The 27,076-nt window shown below is 43.3% G+C and overlaps 2 protein-coding genes across 3 annotated transcripts in view; both read right to left on the bottom strand.

The window, feature by feature from the left end:
* Positions 1-6,121: 6,121 nt before the first annotated feature.
* LOC109892344 (notch-regulated ankyrin repeat-containing protein A-like) lies at positions 6,122-10,636 on the bottom strand. Its single transcript, XM_020484821.2, has 2 exons — positions 10,522-10,636; positions 6,122-10,353 (listed from the first exon to the last, which is right to left on the bottom strand). The coding sequence occupies exon 2, from the start codon at positions 9,843-9,845 to the stop codon at positions 9,507-9,509; it is 339 nt and encodes a 112-aa protein (XP_020340410.1). The 5' UTR covers positions 9,846-10,353; positions 10,522-10,636; the 3' UTR covers positions 6,122-9,506.
* A 5,045-nt stretch (positions 10,637-15,681) lies between these two features.
* Positions 15,682-27,076, bottom strand: part of exd3 (exonuclease 3'-5' domain containing 3) — a 65,447-nt gene continuing 54,052 nt past the window's right edge. For both annotated transcript variants that reach the window (XM_020484813.2, XM_020484815.2), the window contains exons 20-21: positions 18,516-18,582; positions 15,682-18,383 (exon numbers count right to left, since the gene is read on the bottom strand). In XM_020484813.2, coding sequence (XP_020340402.1) covers positions 18,001-18,383; positions 18,516-18,582 — 450 coding nt within the window. In that variant the 3' untranslated portion in view covers positions 15,682-18,000. The remainder of the gene's footprint in view (positions 18,384-18,515; positions 18,583-27,076) is intronic.

Below are 27,076 nucleotides of genomic sequence, written 5' to 3'. Positions count from 1 at the left end.
TCAGTCAATCCTTGTGCAGAAATGTTGAACAAAACAATTTACAATGTTTTACGCAAAGATAACTTTATAGCAGGGATTCAATAACATAGCAACATAGCAACTACTGCAACAACACATCATCAGTAGGGTAAAACTAACCTGTCTCACGACGGTCTAAACCCAGCTCACGTTCGCAACCTTAGCAACTTGTGAACAAAAGTAGCTTAACTCACAATCCACAGGTTTGTATTCTGATTGCTCTTTCGTTGTTTCTGCACAATCCTCAAAACAATGGTGGAATCTGCCAGCTAAACTGGAGATTATTATATTGCCATGTAAACACAAACCCCACAAATGATTGTCAACAGTTGGTGGTTTGTTTAACAGAATCATGTTTGTCTTGTATGGCTATGGTATTTAATCATGTTTGTCTTGTATGGCTATGGTATTTAATCATGTTTTTCTTGTATGGCTATGGTATTTAATCATGTTTGTCTTGTATGGCTATGGTATTTCATCATGTTTGTCTTGTATGGCTATGGTATTTAATCATGTTTGTCTTGTATGGCTATGGTATTTAATCATGTTTGTCTTGTATGGCTATGGTATTTCATCATGTTTGTCTTGTATGGCTATGGTATTTAATCATGTTTGTCTTGTATGGCTATGGTATTTAATCATGTTTGTCTTGTGTGGTATTTTGCAAAAGTAGTTGTAGATGCATCATTTAATATTACTTCTCTCTCTAGGTCTCAGAGCCCCCATCAGCCTCTAATACTTGGAAACACCACATACCCAGTGTGTCCCAGTGTATTTTATGTTGTCTACTGTTCCAACCAGCCTGCCTTCTTAAACTAACTTAAAGGAAAAACTCACTCAAAAAACTAGCTTTTGGTATTTTATTGTTCGTTAGTCCACTGTTGATATAGTCCCAAAATGTTTTGCATGTCAGTTGTCAGGTTTTCAAGACATAGGATTTTCAAGAAGCAAGGTGTCACTTGCCACATCAACATGATGATGCATTTTGCAGCATTTGATGCGTTTTGCAGCATTTAATGCGTTTTGCAGCATTTGATGCGTTTTGCAGCATTTAATGCGTTTTGCAGCATTTAATGCGTTTTGCAGCATTTAATGCGTTTTGCAGCATATGATGCATTTTGCAGCATTTAATGCGTTTTGCAGCATTTAATGCGTTTTGCAGCATATGATGCGTTTTGCAGCATTTAATGCGTTTTGCAGCATTTAATGCGTTTTGCAGCATATGATGCATTTTGCAGCATTTAATGCGTTTTGCAGCATTTGATGCGTTTTGCAGCATTTAATGCGTTTTGCAGCATATGATGCCTTTTGCAGCATTTAATGCGTTTTGCAGCATATGATGCATTTTGCAGCATTTAATGCGTTTTGCAGCATTTAATGCGTTTTGCAGCATTTGATGCGTTTTGCAGCATTTGATGCGTTTTGCGGCATTTGATACGTTTTGCGGCATTTAATGCGTTTTGCGGCATTTAATGCGTTTTGCGGCATTTAATGCATTTTGCATTAAATTCATTTAATGCGTTTTGCAGCATTTAATGCGTTTTGCAGCATTTTATGCGTTTTGCAGCATATGATGCATTTTGCAGCATCATGATGTAATAGGCAAGTGACATTTTGCTTCTTGAAAACCCAATATCTGGAAAACTTGTTTTGCATGACTGCTGACATGCAAAACACTTTGGGACTATATTAACAGTGGACTAATCACAAAAAATCCTAAATCTAGTTTTTGAGTGGATTTTTTCTTTAATACCTCTGCATGCTCACTTACATGTTAGTCATTTAGCAGACACTCTTATCAAGAGCGACTTACAGTAGTGAGTTCATACATTTTCATATGGTCCTCTGTGGGAATTGAACCCACAACCCTGGGCGCTGCAAGTGCCATGCTCTAGCAAGTGAGACACAAGGGACTAACTAACAGGTAGCAATTGTAAATGAGAACTTGTTCTCAACTTGCCTACCTGGTTAAATAAAGGTAAAATTAAAAATAAATAAATAAACTGTGTCATAAGAAAAAGTACGCCTATTTGATGTGTGTTGGGAAGTAGACAAACGAGGAACAGTTCTTAGAGAGAGCACAAGATCACAGCAAAAGTGGACACGAGACACATGCATGTTACAGACGTCATGTTGCCTGCTTAGCGAGTACCGATTCGGCTAAATACCTGGCTGGAACTCCAGACCTCTGCTTTGCTAACACACGCGACCACCCTCCTTGACAATGTTCCAACGGTTTGAGACACCCAAAAGGACTTAATTGGATGGCTCCATCCATCCATCCTAAATTCCCAATCTGGCCCTCAAATCATCACGGTCACCTAATAATCCCCAGTTTACAATTGGCTCATTAATCCCCTTCCCCCCTGTAACTATTCCCCAGGTCGTTGCTGCAAATGAGAACGTGTTCTCAGTCAACTTACCTGGTAAAATAACAGATAAATAAAATCCATCGACTACATTTCAAGCTAGCTGTGGAGTGACCTTACGGTATGTTCTTGGCACCATCGACCACATTTCAAGCTAGCTGTGGGGTGACCTTGGCACCATCGACTACATTTCAAGCTAGCTGTGGAGTGACCTTGGCACCATCGACTACATTTCAAGCTAGCTGTGGAGTGACCTTGGCACCATCGACTACATTTCAAGCTAGCTGTGGAGTGACCTTGGCACCATCGACCACATTTCAAGCTAGCTGTGGAGTGACTTTATGGTATGTTCTTGGCACCATCGACCACATTTCAAGCTAGCTGTGGAGTGACCTTGGCACCATCGACCATATTTCAAGCTAGCTGTGGAGTGACCTTACGGTATGTTCTTGGCACCATCGACTACATTTCAAGCTAGCTGTGGAGTGACTTTACGGTATGTTCTTGGCACCATCGACTACATTTCAAGCTAGCTGTGGAGTGACCTTGGCACCATCGACCACATTTCAAGCTAGCTGTGGAGTGACTTTACGGTATGTTCTTGGCACCATCGACTACATTTCAAGATAGCTGTAGAGTGACCGTACGGTATTTTCTTGAAGAAAAGATTCACCCATCTTGAATGTTAGATCATTTTTGTGCATGTCTGAGCGAGGTTCTATCGATTTGCGGGGGTAATTTCATGTTTATCTGAGCTATTGACGTTCAAGAAGGGCAGAAATACAGACGGTATGACGAGTTTTACATCATGTGATGACTCTTTGGGGTGGCAGGTAGCCTAGTGGTTAGAACGTTGGGCCAGTAACTGCTGGATCAAATCCCCAGAGCTGACAAGGTAAAAATCTGTTGTTCTGTCCTTGAACAAGGCAGTTAACCCACTGTTCCCCGGTAGGCCATCATTGTAAATAAGAATTTGTTCTTAACTGACTTGCCTAGTTAAATAAATAAAATAATCCTTTAACTCTGTAGATAATGCATTGATCGGGTGGAGCTGTATGAGCAATGTTCAGTTCACCTTCTTCATTCACCTCTGCTGAAGTATGAGAGAACACTTGACAACAGTGCTAACACATTCACCACCCACCAAAAGCATACACAAAACATACTTTGAGCAAATGAAACCCCTGCATAAGATCGTTGGCAGATAGGGGGTATGCACTATCACACCCAGCTTCTTTCAGGCAAGATGAACACACACACCGACACACTCCCCACTGAAACACACACACAGTCCTCATCTCTGTCTCTCTTTTCGTTGGGGGGACTGTTAAAATAATTTCCAAATTCCTGCTCGGATGTGTGGCAGGCACATGAAGAATCTATTAGCGGACCTCTCTGCTCTGCTGTATAGCAGCTCTGCTTTGGGACAGCAGCCAACTCAGCCGCCGGACAATGAAAATCCAACTCAACAAAAACATCCTGCAGAAGTGAGAGCGCAAGGGAGACAGAGGGGTGGAGAGAGAGAGGGAGACAGAGAGAGGGGTGGAGAGAGAGCGAGAGAGAGAGCGAGGGAAGGAGATGAAGGGGTGCAGAGAGAGAGCGCGAGGGAAGCGGCGAGAGGGGTGGAGAGAGAGGGCGAGGGAGATGGAAAGGGGTGGAGGGAGAGCGCAAGGGAGACGGAGAGAGCGACAGGAGAGCAAGGGAGAAAGCGAATGGAGGAGAGAGAGGGAGACGGAGACAGGGGTGGAGAGAGAGAGCGAGGGAGACGGAGAGAGGGGTGGAGAGAGAGTGAGCAAGGGGGAGAGCGAGACAGAGAGAGCGAGGGAGATGGAGGGGTGCAGAGAGAGCGCGAGGGAAGCGGAGAGAGGGGTGGAGAGAGAGCGCGAGGGAGACGGAAAGGGGTGGAGGGAGCAACAGGAGAGCAAGGGAGAAAGAGAATGGAGGAGAGAGAGAGAGCGAGGGAGACGGAGACAGGGGTGGAGAGAGAGAGAGCGAGGGAGACGGAGAGGGGTGGAGAGAGAGAGAGCGAGGGAGAGAGGGAGACAGAGAGAGCGAGGGAGACGGAGAGAGGGGTGGAGAGAGAGTGAGGGAGACGGAGAGGGGTGGAGAGAGAGCGAGCAAGGGAGAGAGGGAGACAGAGAGAGAGAGAGAGCGAGACAGAGAGAGCGAGGGAGACGGAGAGAGGGGTGTAGAGAGAGCGAGCAAGGGAGAGAGGGAGACAGAGAGCGAGGGAGATGGAGGGGTGCAGAGAGAGAGAGCAAGGGACAGAGCGAGACAGAGAGAGCGAGGGAGACTGAGACAGGGGTGGAGAGAGAGAGCGAGGGAGTTGGAGAGAGGGGTGGAGAGAGAGCGAGCAAGGGGGAGAGCGAGACAGAGAGAGAGAGCGAGACAGACAGAGAGAGCGAGGGAGACTGAAAGGGGTGGAGAGAGCGACAGGAGAGCAACGGAGAAAGAGAATGGAGGAGAGAGAGGGGGAAGGGAGAGGAGGTAGAATAGAAGGGCAAGGAGCAACTATGTGGTCTCAAGCCAACATACAAGCCAACACTACAATACATCTAACGATATGTACTGCATGGAATTAGCTGCAGAGAGTTCTACATCCAGATAGATGTAGTGCAGATAAGGGGCTGCAGAGAGTTCTACATCCAGATAGATGTAGTGCAGATAAGGAGGCTGCAGAGTTCTACATCCAGATAGATGTAGTGCAGATGAGGCTGCAGACAGAGAGACCGCACACTGTAAGCAGCACACATTTCACATTGTATAGCACACTTCCTTAAGACAGTCACATTTAAATCCAAAGCAGGAAATGTCAAATTTGTCTTGTGTTTGAGGATTAAAAGGCTGCTTAAGTTTGTAATTTCCACTTAGAAATGTCAGACTTGATTTACCCTTACGAAAAATGTCTCAACCCCTACAAAAAAACTGTGTTAATTAGAAAACACGTGTGTGACAGAGCGAGAGACAGACACAGACAGACAGCGACTGACAGAGATACTTATGTTTATTTTCCCTTTTGTACATCGCTACAACACTAACATTTGTATCTTTTTTAAAATCTTGTTTATTTTGGAACTTGTGATGTTTACTGTTATTGTTTATTATCTATTTCACTTGCTTTGGCAATGTAAACATGTTTCCCATGCCAATAAAGCCATTGAATTGGAGCGAGAGAGAGGGACCGCCAGGGGGAGAGAGAGAGAGGGACCGCCAGAGGGAGAGAGAGAGGGACCGCCAGAGGGAGAGAGAGAGGGACCGCCAGAGGGAGAGAGAGAGGGACCGCCAGAGGGAGAGAGAGAGGGACCGCCAGAGGGAGAGAGAGGGGGACCGCCAGAGGGAGAGAGAGGGGGACCGCCAGAGGGAGAGAGAGGGGGACCGCCAGAGGGAGAGAGAGGGGGACCGCCAGAGGGAGAGAGAGAGGGACCGCCAGAGGGAGAGAGAGAGCGACCGCCAGAGGGAGAGAGAGAGCGACCGCCAGAGGGAGAGAGAGAGCGAGACAGACAGGGAGAAAGAGAGAAACAGACGAGTGCTTTTATCCAGCATGTGAAAAGATGAGGCTGACTGAATAACAAAGGGAGAGAATGGGGATCCGGATGGCCTGGGAGAGGGGGAAGAGGGGATCTGGGCTAGTCTGGGAGAACGGGAGAGAAGAGGGGTATGTGCCCGTCACTATTTTTCTCTATGGGTAACGGGGGCTGGGACTGTAAGGAAAAAGAAACATGCATAGACACACAGAGTTTAAAGATTTTTTTTACTGGCTTGTACACAAACGTACAAAAATATTACAGCACTCATTTTGTCAACACACATCATGATCACAGTGTTACAAATGTTCAAAATACACAACAAAAACAAGAAAACCCCAAATCAAAACACGATGGAACTTCAGCATCACTCATTAAACTCAGACATTGGTTTTTGTTTCGCTCGAAAAAAAGCCTAACGAAAACAGAACACGCCACGGCCCAATGTATTTATTTAAACGTTAGCACTCTCATTCATTTACACCTATCCAGTCGTCCTCTCTCGGGCCATAAATGTTATGACACTTGAGTAGAACAACCATACGCTGTGCAATTTTTTTTGTAACAATGATCTTACCATCAAATGTATTTTTCCCCTTTCATAACAACAGGAGGAGGACAGCACTTCAGAAAAGAAAGTGCTCCAAGATATTTCAGCATATTATATATAAACAGTACCAGTCAAAAGTCAGGACCCACCCACTCACTCCAGGGTTTCTCTTTATTTGTTATACCTACCCTTGAATGAGTAGGTGTCCAAACGTTTGACTGGTACTGTATATAAACACATACCCGATCACAAAGATTCAAACAATCTTTGCCTTAACACAATGTTTCACAAAGTTAACACACAAAACATTACAACCTGTTGTTGTTTTTATACAATAGTATTTTGTTGTGTTCCTTTTGTTCTATTCGGAAAAACAATACAATTTGACTTGATAAAAAGTCAACTTAATCAACAACAGTCAGTGCAATATTTAAAATATATATATATATATAAAAAATATCAAGTTTAAGACAAGCGATGCATATTTTTTTGTTCCACTAAAACCAATCTATTCCTTGATGTTTCTTTCTAATCCATTTAGTTTGCTTTTCCAGGTACATGGAAGGACAGTCCTTCATCCCTGGTGTCTCTCCTTACTGTAGGGAGGGAAGACCCCCAGGTAGCAACATAAAGCCACACACTCGAGGAGAGGAGCAGGCCACACACAGGCCAGGGAAGGGGAACACAGCTCAACTCACTCAGGACACAACAGTCAGATGAATGCAGCACACACAGACATATACACACATTCATTCATTCATACGCATGGGCACACACACACACACACACACACACACACACACGCACAGAGAGAGATTTTCATTGAATGACTGTGATGCTATCAGATATTTTTCTTTCACTTACTGTTGGCCATTGAGTCAAATCTAATATAAATCATACAAGCAGCAGTGGACAAACATTAGGGTGCCATGACTTTCAAAATGCAGCAGGCAGTTTAAACCATTTGTTTTATATATATATCCTGCAATAGTCATGTAGATGTTAGTCATCATAACATGAGAGTAATAAAATGTTTTACTCCTGCTCAGTAGTAACTATTTCTAAGCCTCAACTCCTGCAGTTACCCGGACAGGCACCAGGGGGCGTAAAAAGGCTCTGCATTTTGTGCAATAAAACTCCCTGCATTTATAAGTCAGGCAATAAAATGCAATTTTTGTGACTAAATAGAAACTTCAAACAGAACGACTATATAATGTATAAAACAAAAAAAAGGCAATGTGTGTTTGCAACCATACCTTTACAGAAAGGCAATGTGTGTTTGCAACCATACCTTTACAGAAAGGCAATGTGTGTTTGCAACCATACCTTTACAGAAAGGCAATGTGTGTTTGCAACCATACCTTTACAGAAAGGCAAAAAAAAATAAAACGCTTTGCTTGTCAGATTACAGTTTGGTTGTAGTGTGGGAAATAAATTCATCCCAGATGAAGATAAGAAACGGGCTTGATTAATATGAAATAGACATTATTGCTTTGCAGAAGAAACACCATAGTTGTCTCCTAGCCTATATCACTGGGTTAAATAACATTGGCTTGGGGCCTACTGCTAAAATAGCTATTACTTAAAATGTCTGTGGGAATGAGCATTATTTCTGGCCTATAAGGCAGGCTTGGGGATAGGCTAGATCAGTGGTTTCCAACTAGGGGGGGGGGGGGGGGCCTTATCAACAGGGGGTACTTGAGAAGACTCATCAGACCATAGGCCTACTGATAAAATGCACCTGAGGGGGTACTTCAGGTACAGTAACCAAAAATGGTTGGGATCCACTGTGCTAAAGGATGTGAGTGACTCCCCATATTGGAGTGTTGTGGAGTGAGCAAGAGTCCAATGGTTTTGAATACTTTACAGTCGAGGTAGTTGGCAAATAAAACCAAACAAGAAGTTAATGAGGGACAAAGAAGAGTCTCTCTTTAGCAAGGTCAAATTTAGGCTTATTGTAACATGGGGTCTCCACACAGGATAGTTTATACTATGATAAGCATAGAGTCTGAAGCAGCTTTATAAGTCACCCTAAATATTCTTAAACGTAACAGATTTGATTTGAAAAGAATAACCACAGAATTTTCAAAATGCATCTGGTCAATGTACCTTCATAAATAGAACCCAGCCTGTATTCACAGTGATGACCAGGGTGTTGTTCGTTAAAATACTGAAAGGAGATTAAAGTGAATTCCAAATGCCACTTTCCTGACGTTTTGATACAAAGCGAAAGCAGCGGTTTATATCACATTAACCATTGACACTGCGGTCGCACTGGCCCGAAGAGACATTGATACATGCCAGCAGCCTGCTTGAAGGAGGCAGGGCGCATTTAGCTACTTTTTTATTATAAAGAAACAAAGTAAAGCTATTGTGTAAAGTACTTAACAACATTAAGTCAATAGTTGTTACAATGATACACATCTGGAAATGCCGGTTGGGTGTAATATATATAGGCCTAATAATGCTGCTCTTTGAAATAGATCAAATCCTATAATTTAAAAAAGAAATAGCCAAATATAGTATGGCCTTCATTTCCCGTGTTCACCTTTTCTTCCCTTTCATATATTCCAGCATGCAGCTACAGCAACAAGTGCCATCTTTTAGTATATAAAATCATTTAAAAAGGGTCCTGTGTGACCACCGCAGTTACAAGGCAACACCTCAATACGAAGCCCAATAAAAAAGTGTTTCAATGTAACCGCGACAAAAAAATCTATAGAAAGTCTATCGCTGCGTAAAACTAGGCTGCTATCAGGTCTCGGGACCCAAACACTGGCTTAGTTATTTTATACGTCCCAATCTATTATACACGTTCAAGGAAAAAGCTTTAGTACCAACCCAACAAAATGGCGTTTTTTTATGCTGAAGCGGATACAAGAACCATGTGGCGTTTGACTCACGAGTGAGAGAGACCCCCGTTTGGTTTTGATGAAAGGGAAGTTGCTGTGTTTTGTAGGCTATAATTTGGCACAACTATAGATCGAAACGCTAATATACAAGAGCCTGGCTTTCCGTGTGTTTACCTGACAGCAGTGTAGCAGATCACCGTGCGCCAGAGGAGTACTTTGCCTTAGTGATGAGGTATAGGACTATGTCTTGATGTCCTCCAAAAGCGGCAATGTGTAAGGCACTCCACCCTTCCCTGTTCGCCAATCGAATATCGGCTCCGAATTTCACCAGCAGTTTTACAAGTTCGAGATTCCCATCGATGACTGACTGATGCAACGCCGTCTGTCCTTCGGGCCCGAAGGAGTTGACATTGAATTCGCAGTTTGTCATGTTCTGGAGCAACGAGTGGAGTTCCTTTGTGTTGCCTTGCTTCACCGCCTCTTGGAATACGATCTGAGGCGCAGAGCAAGTTGATACATCCCCTTGACTCATGGTGAGACCGGGATATAGAGATAGATCCTGTGCCTTTCTATCTGATAGTCACTGATTGGAGTCTCTGGCGTTGGAATACCCACCAAATACTGGATTAATACCAGTTGTAAGGCACTTTAAAAACGTGTATATTATAGATATGGTAAAACCACTAATATCCCAAAATGGACATAGACAAAATAACACACTTGGTGTGCAAAAGATTAAAGGTTGCGAAATCCAACTCCCTACAAAGTGTGTTTATAAGAGATCCAAGTGTCGCAAGGTGTAGTCTCCCCCTCTTCTCCTCCGTTGTTACTAGCAGCAACAGGTAGTATATGTTATATTGCAGAGATGGAGCAGAGCGACAGTTGAAACTTTTCTTCTGTAGGTATTCTGGAAGAACGGCCACGGTTATCTCCAAACAAGGTGAATAAAATGCAGTTGAATCTGGGCAGGTTGGTTCTTGCGATTTTACCCTCTTGCCTGCAGGATCCTGGAGCCGCCGCAGTTCGTCTGGCAAGGGTGGCTGTGAGACAGGTAGGATCCACGTAAGCGCACTGAACAATATTCCCCAACGGTTACATTACAACGTCTACATCAAAAACACTTTTATGCACACTTTAAAGAATACGGTTGAGATACAATTCCCGATAACTGTTATGATTAAAATAGAAAACATGTGGGTACTACTTGCCTGTGACAATTGGACGGGTTCTGGCGACGACGTAGTATGAAATTCCCCCGCGTGCCCCGTGCTTCGCGTCCTTCGTGCGATCCCAGTGAGTCTCTGCTCTGCAGTGCGCGCGAGGGGGATATTTTACGCGTCCTTTATTTGCATGACAATGGTATTCCATAGAATCAACTCTTGTGAAATGGGCGGAAATGGAGCGAGGTAATTGGCTACTGGGTCCGTTTTGGGGAGGGTCCACACGTGTGAAACCTTAGAGTAAGGCGTGGTCTCGTGGAAACAAATGGCATGTATAAAATAAAACATCTATAAAATTGACAATTTTACTCCCTCGCATGAGAGACGTGACTCAAGGGAAGATGGTGTTGAAGGAGTCATAAACGACATCGTGACGACATCGTGAAAAGCAATATGTTGTTTAGGAGAGCAGCGGATCCAAGGGATTAACGGGACTATTGCGCATGGAGTCATAGGGCATGTTGCAAAAACTATTCGGATCTGAAGTTGTATTTCGACGGAAGAATAGTGCAACCACACAAGCATATATATATATATATATATATATATATATATATATATATTAATGTAAAAAACTAAGTAGTAATACTGTAGTGTAAAGGGCCTGTTATGCGTCGTATTTCGTCCCATGATGTTAATTCGGGCTCATTCGGCGTTAAACGCGACAAACTAGTAAAGCCGAGTTGTGGTTTGCTACTATATGTCAAAAACGATGTCCAACTTCTTCTGAAACAATGGAATTACATTGTAATTGTCACCAGTGGATTGTCACCAGTGGTGTAGAATATAAAACTGTGTGTGCTACTGCCGATCGCTAGAGATCTGATACTGTACACATAACGTGGCCAAATATAAATAACATATGCTTCTTCCAAAGACTCACGACACTAAAATACTAAAAACTAAAACTTTGTTAGGTTTATACATTTCACACAAACATATCATGTTTTCCCTTATCGTATATAAAATAGGGTGACAAAATACCCATGAGCCTACTTAAGGAAATAAACATATTTGGTTTATTTACTTGTCTGCAGTCTAGATCTTTTGGCAATAACGATGTATACATTGGACAGAGAAAAACAAAAACAAATGGCCACTGAAACTTCTGTAAAACAACTCGAGCCCAAGTCTAGTGGTATAGCCTCCCTCCATATAATAACGCCAAGAGGAGAGACACCTCTCTGGCGGTTACAATCCATCTAAATGTCATCTGCGGATATTCCAGTTGTTTTAAAGTGACAAGAAGCAATAGAACTTCAAATAACAAAAGCCCGTGCGACTTCCTTTTGCAAGTGAAAAGAGGTGACGTTGCGCATAGAATGGCACTCATCAGCCTAGTTCAGCCGCAGCATAGCTACCGTGGGAACCGGACGGCTGCGATTGTAAATTGTTGTCGCGCCTTGCTGGCCTGGAAACCACACAAGGTAAATTGAACCTTTTGCTCCGTTTGGTATAGGCTTCACTAGCCTGGGAGTCCTATCTATAGACCGATGTATGATACTTGAAACACCCTGTCTTTTCATAGTTAAGCAGTTTCCGTTTGTCCTCATGTTCCCACACACTCCACTGTACACTCCAATGTACATTTGGTGCACGTATGCGATGACTCAGTCTGTTGATTAATAACATAGGCCTATGCATCCGATACGCAGGACCACTTTATCTCACCACCAGCCTCACCACAAAGGTAAATGCACATAGTAGCCTACAAAAAATAACAAAACAAACTCATAACTTTGCTGGCTATGTTAGTAAATCTATGATGTATGCAATATGAAAACAATTCAGCTGACAACTTCACATAACGGAAAAGCCACAGTTGAATGGTTTCATCATACACCTACGTTGTATTTACTGGTGTGTGTGAATCAGTCTGCACACGTTTCCGTTTATTTGTACCATAGCTGAGAGAAACCAGGTGCATTTTGAAATCACATATCAATAAGTGCAGACCTTTGGTTCTTGTTGAGACAGAAGGAATATCAAAATGCAGGCAAAAATAGTAACATTGACATACTCCTTTTGGAAAAGGTATCATACTTTGCAGTGTCTGTGATGTGTAGGACTATTTTATTATTATTTCATGTCATATATATAGGCATCTTTAGACAACACTAAACCATAGCCCAGAGTCATAGAGCTCCCCAAACTAGCCAGCAGAGATCCTAAACATCTCAGGAACATCTGTCCACTAATCAAAAAGCGGTGTCAGGCCAGTTGGAAAACATTTGCACAGAACCCTGCAGGAGCCTTTGGACAAAGGAAGGTGTCTGGTCGGAGTTACGTACTGGTCTTATTCGGATTTTGTTTTGCTTGTTTCTGTGGCTTTATCCACATGGTGTTCTTATTCAGACTCTTGAAACATTTGCTCGATACAACCAAAATACACCCTTAACATGTGGATGTAATTACGCTCCTTTGTAAAGACAGCAACGATATGTTGTGTATGTCATAAAAATAAAGGGATTTTCTGTATATGGAGCAAATGAAAGCACTCAAACAATAATTGTGGATACATTTTTTAATTAAATAAGCAAATTAATGTTTTCATCGTGATGCCAAAAAACGAGTAATATAACATTGTCTCTAAAATGCTTAGACAGGTATATAACTGTTATATTAGTAGTCTACATGGTATCTACTGGAGTGGAATCTTTGTCATTTTACCTCACACCATCATTCCAAATTTGGCATTTGACCCTACCCAAATCTACGTGCAATCCGTACGCAAAGTAGAATCAGCGGTCTCCATAGGATGCCCAATAAACAAACATGTGAGAGGAATGTGACAAATGTGTTGGTGCTGGTAGCGCAACGGTAATCTCCCATATTTGGAGGCCCTCCGTAATTTCAAGAGGGTATCGATTCGTAACAGTCAAAACAACATTAGCCTAGTAGCGTATCCTACTTTTCAAACTTCTAAATTGACAAAATGGTATATAATAAGCTATGTGAAATAAATGCCAGATCTATCCTATTTCTATTTCTGATAAACAATATAAAAAATAAAAAAACATTTTTATAATCGACGGAAGAGAAAACACACAAGCGTGACTTTATATTATGTGTAGAAACCGAAGAGAGTCAGGCCGTCATGTAAGGTTTGGCGCCGGGGCGACAGAACAGACAGGACGGGAGGAGCCCCTAACCGCCACTGACTCAGAGCACAGGGATTCTGTGGAGCGGGCTGTGACGGTTCAATGGAGGGAGGGGCTTCAGAAGCCAATTCATTACAGCACCACGTGTTTAAGGAGCGTGGGAAAGAGGCGAGTTTTTCTTCCCAGCAAAGAAAGAGCGAGGATCAAATAACAGTGCAGCAAAAAACTGCGAGCAGGCAGCTTCTTTCTATACGCAGCGCGGCCAGGGATAGATAGACCCTGCAACCGGACAGGGACTGCCAGGCGGGGCAGTTTATTTCAGGAGGGCTGGAGAAAAAAATAGCGGTGCTAAATACTTCAAATACTAACCTACTATTCAGGGTTCATTGAAACATGTTTAAACAAAAGTATACCTTCAAAGTTAGACGTAGACTGAATGGAGCACAGAACAAACACTTCGGGGAAACCATAAGAACGCACCATGCACTTCCGTTTTAGATTATAGATTATCCAGTCTTCTTTCCCTTGCAACAAAACGCGAATTGACCTAAATCATTTTGCTCCCCCAGCCATAGAGATCACATTTTTCGGGCAAATTGCCAAGCAACAGTTTCAAGTTTTAATGTCACATGCACAAGTACAGTGAAATGCCTTTCTTGCAACCTCAAAACCCAACAATGCAATAATCAATAATAATGTATTAAAAGAAAATTAATTAAAATAAATATTAAATAAGTAAGCATACTATATACAGGAAATATATTTTTAAAGTCCGTTCCAATACCATATTTACAATGTGCAGGGATACTGCAGTGGAGGTAAGGGGACTAGGCAACAGGATATAAACAGCTTGTATGCGAGTGGGTGGGTGGGTGTATGTAGAGTCAGTATAAATGTATGTTCATATTATGGACTGAGTGTTTGTGTGTTGGAGTGTCAGTGTGTGTATGGCCCTGTGAGTGTGCATAGAGACAGTGAAACAATTGAAATAAAAGGTGCAAGGTAAACTCAGTCTGTGTAGCTATTTTGTTAGCTATTTAGTAGTCGTATTGCTTGGCGGTAGAAGCTGTTCAAGAGCCTGTTGGTGTCAGACTTTATGCCCCGGTACCTCTTGCCGTGCGGCAGTAGAGAAAATAGTCTGACTTGGGTGGTTGGGGTCTTTAACAATTTTCTGGGCCTTCTTTTCCCACCGCCTGGTATAGAGGTCCTAGATGGCAGGGAGCTCAGTCCCAGTGATGTACTGGACCTATTTACACAAGTATTCAGACCCTTTGCTATGAGACTCAACATTGAGCTCAGATGCATCCTGTTTTCATTGATCATCCTTGAGATGTTTCTACAACTTGATTGGAGTCCACCTGTTGTAAATTAAACTGATTAGACATGATTTGGAAAGGCACACACCTGTCTATATAAGGTCCCACACTTGACAGTGCATGTCAGAGCAAAAACCAAGCCATGAGGTCCTTCCAGAAGGACAACCATCTCAGCAGCACTCCACCAAATCAGGCCTCTATGGTAGAGTGGCCAGACAGAAGCCACTCCTCAGTAAAAAAGCACATGGCAGCCACTTGGAGTTTTCCAAAATCATCTAAAGACTCTCAGACCATGAGAAACAAGATTCTCTGGTCTGATGAAACCAAGATTAAACTCTTTGGCGTGAATGCCAAGCGTCACGTCTGGAGGAAACCTGGCACCATCCCTACAATGAAGCATGGTGGTGGCAGCATCATGCTATGGGGATGTTTTTCAGCTGCAGGGACTGGGAGACGGTTCGGTATTGGGCCATGATTTCTAAAAGTTTAGATAGCTGGCTAGACTAACTACCAATCTACAAATGCTTCGCTGACATGGCTAATTGAATGACTGTGAGTGACTGACAAGAGAAAAAAACAAATTGCACATGGTGTATTCTAATATTCTTCCTTATGTTGCTTTAACCTTTAACCTGCTCTGACTGACAGTTGATGAACTACTGTCACAGAAGAACAGTTGATGTACAGAGAAGCACTTTTACTTGACAAAACTAAGTACCGTAACCGTCAACTGAAGCAACAAAAGCCTTTATTATCTTGATGTTTGGTCCTTTTGTGTTCATTTGTTTAGCATGGATGGATAGAGGATAAAGCAGCTCACACCTCTGTTGACCAGGGACTGAAACAGAAAGGGGGCCAGGGGACGGTTTGAGTTACCAGGTGACCTTGAGCAGTGGGTCACGCTACACCACCAGTCCCAGAGGTGAGTGGTGGGTCACGTTACACCACCAGTCCCAGAGGTGGGTCACGTTACACCACCAGTCCCAGAGGTGGGTCACGTTACACCACCAGTCCCAGAGGTGGGTCACGTTACACCACCAGTCCCAGAGGTGAGCGGTGGGTCACGTTACACCACCAGTCCCAGAGGTGAGCGGTGGGTCACATTACACCACCAGTCCCAGAGGTAAGCTGTCGGTCACGTTACACCACCAGTCCCAGAGGTGGGTCACGTTACACCACCAGTCCCAGAGGTGGGTCACGTTACACCACCAGTCCCAGAGGTGGGTCACGTTACACCACCAGTCCCAGAGGTGGGTCACGTTACACCACCAGTCCCAGAGGTGAGCGGTCGGTCACGTTACACCACCAGTCCCAGAGGTGGGTCACGTTACACCACCAGTCCCAGAGGTGGGTCACGTTACACCACCAGTCCCAGAGGTGAGCGGTGGGTCACGTTACACCACCAGTCCCAGAGGTGAGCGGTGGGTCACGTTACACCACCAGTCCCAGAGGTGAGCGGTGGGTCACATTACACCACCAGTCCCAGAGGTAAGCGGTCGGTCACGTTACACCACCAGTCCCAGAGGTGGGTCACGTTACACCACCAGTCCCAGAGGTGGGTCACGCTACACCACCAGTCCCTGAGGTGAGCGGTCGGTCACGTTACACCACCAGTCCCAGAGGTGGGTCACGTTACACCACCAGTCCCAGAGGTGGGTCACGTTACACCACCAGTCCCAGAGGGGGGTCACGTTACACCACCAGTCCCAGAGGTGAGCAGTGGGTCACGTTACAACACCAGTCCCAGAGGTGAAGTCAAGTAAACCACTATCACCATCCAATATGAGAAGTGCCTCCAGACAACTTAGGTGAGTAATAGTCTTTAGATTGCCTAAAAGTCAATGAAGACCTCCTGTTGAAATAGAGCAATAAGATCAGCACATAATAGCCATAGACATCCAAAACGTTATGCTAATAATTCAAGAAAAGTAAGAAAACAAACTAAGATGTTGGCTACACCTCATCTCAGGCTGGTTGAAGCCTGTCTACCACCATCCTAAGATAAGGATGAAATAAATAATTGACAGAAATACGGAACGCCATCAGTGATAACGAGAGTTACCTTTTTATAAAACAACTTATTTCATAATCAACAATAAAATACAGGATTCACAGAATATAGAATAGTATGAAGCCCCTTGTCACTTATGGAAAAGTAGTTAAAATCAAACCGAGTTTAAGATGAAGAACATATACCGTACCAGTTAAGTTTTAGAACACCTACTCATTCCATTTTTTTAAATATTTTTTTTACTATTTTCTACAATGTAGAATAATAGAAGACATCAAAACTATTAAATAACACATATGGAATCTTTAGTAACCAAGGAGAGTGATGGGAGTGCTGCATCAGATGACCTGGCCTCCAATTACCCGACCTCAACCCAATTGAGATGGTTTGGGATAAGTTGGACCGCAGAGTGAAGGAAAAGCAGCCAACAAGTGCTCAGAATGTGGGAACTCCTTCAAGACTGTTGGAAAAGCATTCCTCATGAAGCTGGTTGAGAGAATACCAAAACTGTGCAAAGCTGTTATCAAGACAAAGGATGGCTACTTTGAAGAATCTTAAATCTAAAATATATTTTTATTTGTTTAACACTTTTTTGGTTACTACATGATTCCATATGTGTTATTTCATAGTTTTGATGTCTTCACTATTATTCTACAATGTAGAAAAAAAAAAAAAACTTGAATGAGTAGATGTGTCTAAACTTTTGACTGGTACTGTGTCTTCATAAAACATATACTCGGAAAAAAGCTTCCCAGACAGTAGACCGCAGACAGAACCAGATCCATTCACACATAAAAAGACAAACCAGTCTTTCAACTCATAATAACATATGGCTTCAAAACTGAAGGAAATTTGAAAGTCAAATTTGTGTTAATTCCATTGTAATAACATAACCGTCTGTAGAACGGAACGTAGTAAACTAGGAAGATAAAGTTTGACGAAATGGAAAAGCACCAAAATAGGTGTGTGAAGACAGTAATCAGTATAGTAGGCCTAGTTCAGTCAGCGGCCATTTTGATCCCTGCAAGATGGACAGAGATTAGCGGTCAGAGGTTAGGGGTCGGTCCTGTTGGGTTGAAAAACTCAGAGTATCTTCAGTATCCTCAGTGATACACAACACTTCCTGAAACTGTGACAAGACCCTGCTGAAGTGGGAGCCCTCCCAGAAGATCTTGCCACAGCCGGTGCAGATAAAGAAGAAGGGTATCCTGGGTAGCAGGCCGGGGGGCACGGTGTGCAGCTGTAACACCGCTCCCCTAGGGAAGGTGAGGGTGGAGGAGTCCAGGTCTGACAGAGGGGCCCAGCGACAATGAGGTGAGTACCTGGGGGCCCCTGGGGCCAGGAATGGGGCCGGGGAAGGGGGGTCGTCCCAGGTTTCACCCTCTGGTGGAACAGGAGCCTGCTGCTGTTGTTGTAGAAACCCTGCAGAGAGGAATAGAAAACTCACTGAATAGACAATATTTGTCCCGCAGGAACTCCATTCATTTACTTTTCTAAATTAAATGTCTCACCTTTGAAACCAAAAGGTGTCTGAGGAAGGGACAGGGAACGTACCTCTCTCCTTCAGCAGGCGTGTCATGTTTTCTCTAGGCATCTTCAGGTACTGGTCACTGTTACACACCTTGAAATACATAAAGATACTGGTCACTGTTAAGGCTTCCACATGCTTCGGTTGGGCTGACGCCTTGCCGAGAACCCAACGAGTGTTTCGATCATACTCCCTTAAAAGACCTTAGCTTCAATAGTTTGTCCATTTTGAGACTCCGTAGCCAATATACACTTCCTCAAAAGTCAGAATGAATCTAAGATAGCTCAAGAAATCTGTCATTAATTGTGACGTTTTTGCAGAGATCTTAGTCGGCAAGTAGCCTAGTGGTTAGAGCTTTGGGCCAGTAACCGAAAGGTTGCTAGATCGAATCCCCAAGCTGACAAGGTAAAAATGTGTCGTTCTGCCCCTGAACAAGGCAGTTAACACACTGTTCCTAGGCCGTCATTGTAAATAAGAATTTGTTCTTAACTAACCTGCCTAGTTAAATAAAGGTTAAATATAAAAATAGGTCGCTCAATTTGACATTAACTAAGCTGTTTGGTACAGCACAAACCCTTAACGAACACCAATACTAAATAAAACGTCATACAATTGTCATAATATAATGCAAGAACTGCTCCAAACTGTTTCAGAACGGAGGCATGTGGACGACATTACACGCCCAGCCCTCCAACACACCTTGAAATACAGAAAGAAAAGTCCATATTTATCTACTGTATTACATCGGCATGGTATTCACAAGAGACATGAATGAGGCATGGAGCTGGCAACACCAGTACTGAATAAATGTAGCTGTGTCAACTGTAAGTCACTTTGAATAAAAACATCTGCTAGCCAAAAAGAAAGCCTGTGTAAACCTTCCTCTCCAAGGTAAGGCATTTCGTGTGATGTTGTGAAGACCATCAGGCATTTCCGCAGCACCCACACACCAGACACCAGACGAGAGTCAACCAGTGTCTACCCCACAGCCCATTACCTCACACACACAACACACACCTCACCCCCCACCCCACCCCACCCAGGGGATGGAGAGGAACTGTGGAGACAGCGTCGACGCCTGGGTAGAATTCACACGTCCTTGGTGCTTTTGTGTTCTCTAGTTCTCCTGTCTCCAACCCCCCTGGCAGCATGCTGGTGCTAAACGCCCCGTACATACACCTGAACTCCACCCCTGTACAACAACACCACTTAAAGAAGGGGGCTGTAAATCAACAGACAGTCAGTAGAGTGAAAACAGGGTTGTATTCATTAGGGGAAAGTGGAGCAACGAAAATGAAAATGAGTGTTTTTCATTGCAAATGTTCAGGTATTCCCTCCCCGGCTTGGTGCCTAATGAATACCAGCCAGCTCAGTTCCTGTCCTCTGTGGACAGATCTAACTATAAGGCAGTGCACAACACCTTAATAACATGTATAATAATGTGTATAACGTGTGTAAATGATATGATGGGCTCCCAGGTGGCGCAGCGGTCTATTTATTTAGCCTTTATTTAACTAAGCAAGTCAGTTAAGAAATAATTAGTATTTACAATGACTGCTTACCCCAGCCAAACCCTAAATCGGACAACGCTGGACCAAATGTGCGCCACCCTATGGGACTCCCAATCACGGCCGGTTGTGATACAGCCCGGGATCGAACCAGGGCCTGTAGTGACCCCTCTCGCACTGAGATGAAGTGCCTTATACCGGAGCGGCAGGTAGCCTAGTGGTTAGAGCACTGGGCCAGTAACCAAAAGGTTGCTAGATAGAATCCCCGAGCTGACAAGGTAAACATCGGTCATTCTGCCCCTGAACAAGGCAGTTAACCCACTGTTCCTAAGCCGTCATTGTAAATAAGAATTTGTTCTCAACTGACTTGCCTCGTTAAATTAAGGTAAAATTAAAATGATGAGTTTGATCATTTTCTGGACTAATCATGATCCTATTCTGTCTATTGCTAATACTCCTTTCTCATAGGACTCACTGTATTTTGGGCTCCCAAGTGGCGCAGCGGTCTAAGGCACTGCATCTCAGTGTCACTACAGACTCTGGTTCGATCCCAGGCTGTATCACAACCGGCCGTGATTGGGAGTCCCATAGGGCGGTGCACAATTGGCCCAGCATTGTCCAGGTTAGGGTTTGGCCGGGGTAGACCGTCATTGTAAAATAATAATTTGTTTTTAATTGACTTGCCTAGATATATAAATGTTAAATAAAATCTCTGGGATGAGTGGTAGAAGTGGTGGGCGTCTATTTTAATAAACATACACCATCAACAATAAATCCATTATTAATATATTTTAGGTAGGTCCTAAGAAACATTGAGACTAATAAAATGTATTTTCAAAAGAATAGAATAGCATATTTTGCGTTTAATTAGACCAATGTTACGGGTCTGTGTAGCCGTTGCTGCACCATCCAAATTAAATCAATAGTTCGTTATTTTGTTCATAAACAGACTAGACACACCTACCCGATCACAGTCAACACACATATACAGTCATGGCCAAAGTTTTGAGAATGACACAAATATTAATTTTCACCAAGTTTGCTGCTTCGGTTTCTTTAGATACTTTTGTCAGATGTTACTATGGATACTGAAGTATAATTACAAGCATTTCATAAGTGTCAAAGGCTTTTGTTGACAATTACATGAAGTTGATGCAAAGAGTCAATATTTGCAGTGTTGACCCTTCTTTTTCAAGACTTCTGCAATCAGCCCTGGCATGCTGTCAATTAACTTCTGGGCCACATCCTAACTGATGGCAGCCCATTCTTGCATAATCAATGCTTGGAGTTTGTCAGAATTTGTGGGGTTTTGTTTGTCCACCCGCCTCTTGAGGATTGAGCACAAGTTCTCAATGGGATTAAGGTCTGGGGAGTTTCCTGGCCATGGACCTAAAATATCTATGTTTTGTTTGCCGAGCCACTTAGTTATCACTTTTGCATTATGGCAAGGTGCTCCATCATGCTGGGATAGGCATTGTTCATCACCAAACTGTTCCTGGATGGTTGGGAGAAGTTGCTCTCGGAGGATGTGTTGGTACCATTCTTTAATCATGGCTGTGTTCTTAGGCAAAAGTGTGAGTGAGCCCACTCCCTTGGCTGAGAAGCAACCCCACACATGAATGGTCTCAGGATGCTTTACTGTTGGCATGACACAGGACTGATGGTAGCGCTCACCTTGTCTTCTCTGGATAAGCTTTTTTCCGGATGTCCCAAACAAACGGAAAGGGGATTCATCAGAGAAAATGACTTTACCCCAGTCCTCAGCAGTCCAATCCCTGTACCTTTTGCAGAATATCAGTCTGTCCCTGATGTTTTTCCTGGAGAGAAGTGGCTTCTTTGCTGCCCTTCTTGACACCAGGCCATCCTCAAAGTATTCTCCTCACTGTGCGTGCAGATGCACTCACACCTGCCTGCTGCCATTCCTGAGCAAGCTCTGTACTGGTGGTGCCCCGATCCCGCAGCTGAATCAACTTTAAGAGATGTTCCTGGCGCTTGCTGGACTTTCTTGGGCGCCCTGAAGCCTTCTTCACAATAATTGAACTGCTCTCCTTGAAGTTCTTGATGATCCGATAAATGGTTGATTTAGGTACAATCTTACTGGCAGCAATATCCTTGCCTGTGAAGCCCTTTTTGTGCAAAGCAATGATGACGGCACATGTTTCCTTGCAGATGACCATGGTTGACAGAGGAAGAACAATGATTCCAAGCACCACCCTCCCTTTGAAGCTTCCAGTCTGTCATTCAAACTCAATCAGCATGACAGAGTGATCTCCAGCCTTGTCCTCGTCAACACTCACACTTGTGTTAACGAGAGAATCACTGACATGATGTCAGCTGGTCCTTTTGTGGCAGGGCTGAAATGCAGTGGAAATGTTTTTGGGGATTCAGTTAATTTGCATGGCATTGCAATTAATTGCAATTCATCTGATCACTCTTCATAACATTCTGGAGTATATGCAAACTGCCATCATACAAACTGAGGCAGCAGACTTCGTGAACATGTATATTTGTGTCATTCTCAAAACCTTTGGCCATGACTGTACACTGATTGGACAAAATATGAAGAACATCTGCACTTTCCATGACAGAATGACCAGGCGAATACAGGTGAAAGCCATGATCCCTTATTGAGGTCACTTGTTAAATCCACTTCAATTCAGTGTAGATGAAGGGGAGGCGCCAGGTTAAAGAAGGATTTTAAATCCTGGAGACAATTGAGACATGGCTTGTGTGTGTGTGTGCCATTCAGAGGGTAAAGGTGCAAGACAAAAGATTTAAGTGTCTTTGAACGGGGTATGGTAGTAGGTGCCAGTCGCACCGGTTTGATTGGGTCAAGAACTGCAACGGTACTGGGTTTTTCACGCTCAACAGTTTCCTGTGTGTATCAAGAATGGTCCACCAACCGAAAGGACATCCAGACAACTTGACACAACTGTGGGAAGCATTGGAGTCAACATGAGCCAGCATCCCTGTGGAACGCTTTTGATAACTTGTAGAGTCCGTTCCCAGACGAATTGAGGCTATTCTGAGGGCACAAAGGGGGGTGCAACTCAATATTACTATTCCTAATGTTTGGAATACTCAGTGTACATTATAGTAAAACTTTAGTGGAATATAACAGAATAAAATACAATAAATTCTTCCTATAAAACTTGTATCACAGGAACGTGTGGAAACGTTATATATTATAGATATTTTGAAATCGAGCCCAAGCCCATGTTGTTTTTTTTTTTACCCATGTTTAATCTCTTTCCTATCCTCACTCCACTATGTTAGGGAGCAGGCATAGGGTCTGATCTTCATCATGAAACCGATAGAAAATAATAGCAATCTTTATTTTCAAAAGCATGTCTCGTGCTTGTATTTCACAACCTCTGGCTTTTAGAGTTGCCTACATGAGATCGATCAAAATGAAAGGCCTACTTTTGATTTAGGCTAAATTGTTGCATGCTAAATGTTTATGATCAGTGATAGATGAGCAAATTAATAGTTTTGCCATACCGGCTCCACTTATTTGCCCAGCCAGAAACAGATGAACCAAATAGCCTATACAGACAGATTCAGTGAAACAAAATCACATTGATTGATTATCAGACAAGTCAGTGAAGTCACAGGATTTTGATCGGGAGTAAACCTTGGCTACTAAACGACTGAAGAGCCAAATAATCCCCTTGTTAAACTACATAACATCCTGGCCAAATGTTCTGATCACTACTAATAAATGAGTCAACCAAACAAGAAGATAATGAGCAGCATTCAGCTGAACTTAGCTAACATTTCCACAGCCTAATTGTAGTCTACCCAATATCCAAATGGAGATTCAGTGAAAACTGATTTATCAAGATGAGTCCCAACGCTGGTCTCAAAGCAGCGCTGACCCAATCAAAACGGTGCTGAAATGATAGTCTAGTTGACCACACGCGGATAGGCTATTGTATCACAACGATTGGACGACTTTGGGAGTTTCAGTAAGCAACAATTTGATAAATGCATTCAATTGCATTAAATCCAATAAAAAATGTATTTGTCACATGCGCCAAATACAACCTTAGTGAAGTGCTTACTTACAAGTACTAAACCAACAATGCAGAGTAAGAAAATATCTGCTAAATAAACTAAAGTTAATTTTTTTAAAATAAAATAACAATAACGGGGCTATATACAGTGGGTACCGGTATAGAGTCAATGTGCGTGGGTACAGGTTAGTTGAGGTAATTGAGGTCATATGTACATGTAGGTTGAGTTATTAGTGACTATATATAGAGTAGCAGCAGTGTAAAAAAGGGGTGAATGTAAATAGTCTGGGTGGCCATCTGATTAACTGTTTAGCAGTCTTATGGCTTGGGGGTAGAAGCTGTTAAGAAGCCTTTTGGACATTGATTTGGCGTTCCAGTAGTGCTTGCTGTGTGGTAGAAGAGCGAACAGTCTGTGACTTTAGGGCCTTCCTCTGACACCGCCTAGTATAGAGGTCCCGGATGGCAGGGAGCTCTGCCCCAGTGATGTACTGGGCCGTACGCACCACCCTTTGTAGCGCCTTGTGGTCGGATGCCGAGCAGTTACCACACCAGGCGGTGATGCAACCATGCTCTCGATGGTGCAGCTGTTGAACTTTTTGAGGATCTGAGGACTCATGACAAATCTTTTCAGTCTTCTGAGGGGGAATAGGCATTATCGTGCCATCTTCACAACCATGATAGTTTGTTGGTGATGTGGATACATTAGCCTACTTTGTTCCAATATTTTCGTCATTTAGTGCTATTCATTCCCACAGTAATTCTTCATGGATCCATCTAGTTGTGTTTGAGAAAACCATGCCTTGCAAAGTTTAGAACTGCCAGGAAGATAGTAGTAACAGGCGCTGCCTAGCAAACATCAAGAGATTAAGAGTGTAGTCCGTGTCAATGCAGCCTCAGCATTACGGCTACTTTTCATACTAAGCCGTAGTCAGAACTTTACTGAAATTACTAGTCATTTGGAGGAAATAAAAGTTTCTGCTTGGATACTGACAATACCTTTCAGATATAAAGAAAAGTAGGACAACAGTTGGTGGGAAAAGGGATATAAGCCATGTGAGTGTAGAGACTGCAGTGTAGTCCATTGAGGTGTGGGAGTGACACAGGTGTTAACCTCTGAATGGAGACGTCGCTCTCACGCCCTCAGTATTCTACCTTGGCTGATCTCTCACTCACTCACTCACTCACTCACTCACACACACACACCAGCATTTCAGCCAGGAAAACAGTCACTATTTACTCAGCTCAAAGTTTCCCATGGTTGAGCAAGTCACAACCTGCTCCCGTAACTCTCCCAGCTTATCCATGTGCTGTTTTCATTCCTTCCATCCACGTTTGTTACACAGACACAACACACAGACACACCGTCCTCCCACACACACACACACAGCCCTCACAAACACACACACAATTCTGACACAAATACACACACACCGTTCTGACACAAATAGACACCATCCTCATCACACACACACCATTCCCTCTCTACACACACACTACCATAAAATGGTACTTAAAAATACATACATGTTGTCCACACATAAACACAACAAATGTGTCAAATGTTTCATGAGTGTTGCTAAGATACACTTGTAACCCAGCTCTCTATACTCTTCTTACAAGTCCGGCTATCTCACACTTTTTGGGGACAAAGAGAATGTTCGTTGTTGTGACAATAAGGGTATTAAGAATGTGATACTGTGTGTGAAAGGAGAGGTGGTGGAGAAAAGGCTAGAGAGGAGAAAGGCAGAGGGCTAGCGAGTGAAGAGGGAGAGGAAAGGTGGGAGGTGGTGGGAGAGAGACTTTTCTTCGACTGACACACAGTCCCGCTCTCCTCTCCTCAGGCCGCTCCCATGGGAAAATCCCGGACCGCACACAGGAGGCAGGACTGGCCGACTGCTGGGTCACACAACCCAGTGCCGATAGCCAATGAAGAGCGAGTGAGCCAGCCGCTAGCCAATGGAGTGTTAGTGACACGAGCCGCTAGCCAATGGAGAGCTAGTGACCCGGGCCGCTAGCCAATGGCGAGCCGGCCGCTAGCCAAGCCATGTGAATGGACTGTTAGCCAATGGAGCATTAGTGATTTGATTCAAACTGCAGCGAGAGGAGAGTGGAGTGATTCAGGTAAAGATCAGCTAGGGAGGGAAGAGTAACAGCATGGGAACTGGGGGGGAGGGGTGTTGGAGACAGAGAACGAGAGCAGGCGAGAGATTCTCCAGGACCAGCCTCTCTCTCCACTAGTAGTTACCTGTCCTCTCTGCTATGTGGTAGTTGGTATGCTAGGAACGATGGCCAACACATTGATACAGATGCAAAATAAAAAGCACATTATCGGTTTATTTCATTGAAACTAAAATAAATACAAGTGGGTACAAACCAAACCATATAAATACGTAAATACGGTGCAGTCAGTGCTCACACATGCGGATTGTTAAGTACATGACATACAAATCAATTGGGCACACCTTCTCATTCAAGGGTTTTTCTTTATTATTTTCTACATTGTATAATAATAGTGAAGACATCAAAACTATGAAATAACACATATGGAATCATGTAGTAACCAAACAAGTGATAAACAACTCAAAATATATTTTATATCTGAGATTATTGAAAGTAGCCACCCTTTTCCTTGATGACAGCTTTGCACACCCCTACCTTGTCACAGCACAACTGATTGGCTCAAACGCATGAAAAAGTAAGAAATTCCACAAATGTACTTTTAACAAGGCACACTTGTTAATCGAAATGTATTCCAGGTGACTACCTCATGAAGCTGGTTGAGAGAATGCCAAGCGTGTACAAAGCCGTCATGAAGGCAAAGGGTGGCTACTTTGAAGAAACTCAAATATATTATTTCGATTGTTTAACACTTTTTTGGTTACTACATGATTCCATATGTGTTATTTCATTGTTTTGATGTCTTCACTATTAGTCTACCACGTAGAAAAAAGTACAAATGAAGAAAAACCCTTGAATGAGTAGGTGTGTCCAAACTTTTGACTGGTTCTATATGTATACTTTAACTGATATGATGGTTCATAAACAAAACCATCAAAAAGTGAT

This window comes from Oncorhynchus kisutch, linkage group LG6 (genome assembly GCF_002021735.2).
Source record: "Oncorhynchus kisutch isolate 150728-3 linkage group LG6, Okis_V2, whole genome shotgun sequence".
In the NCBI taxonomy this organism is placed as follows: Eukaryota; Metazoa; Chordata; class Actinopteri; order Salmoniformes; family Salmonidae; genus Oncorhynchus; species Oncorhynchus kisutch.
The sequence above is the reverse complement of the archived record's forward strand: the minus strand, read 5'-3'. Positions and strand labels throughout refer to the sequence as shown.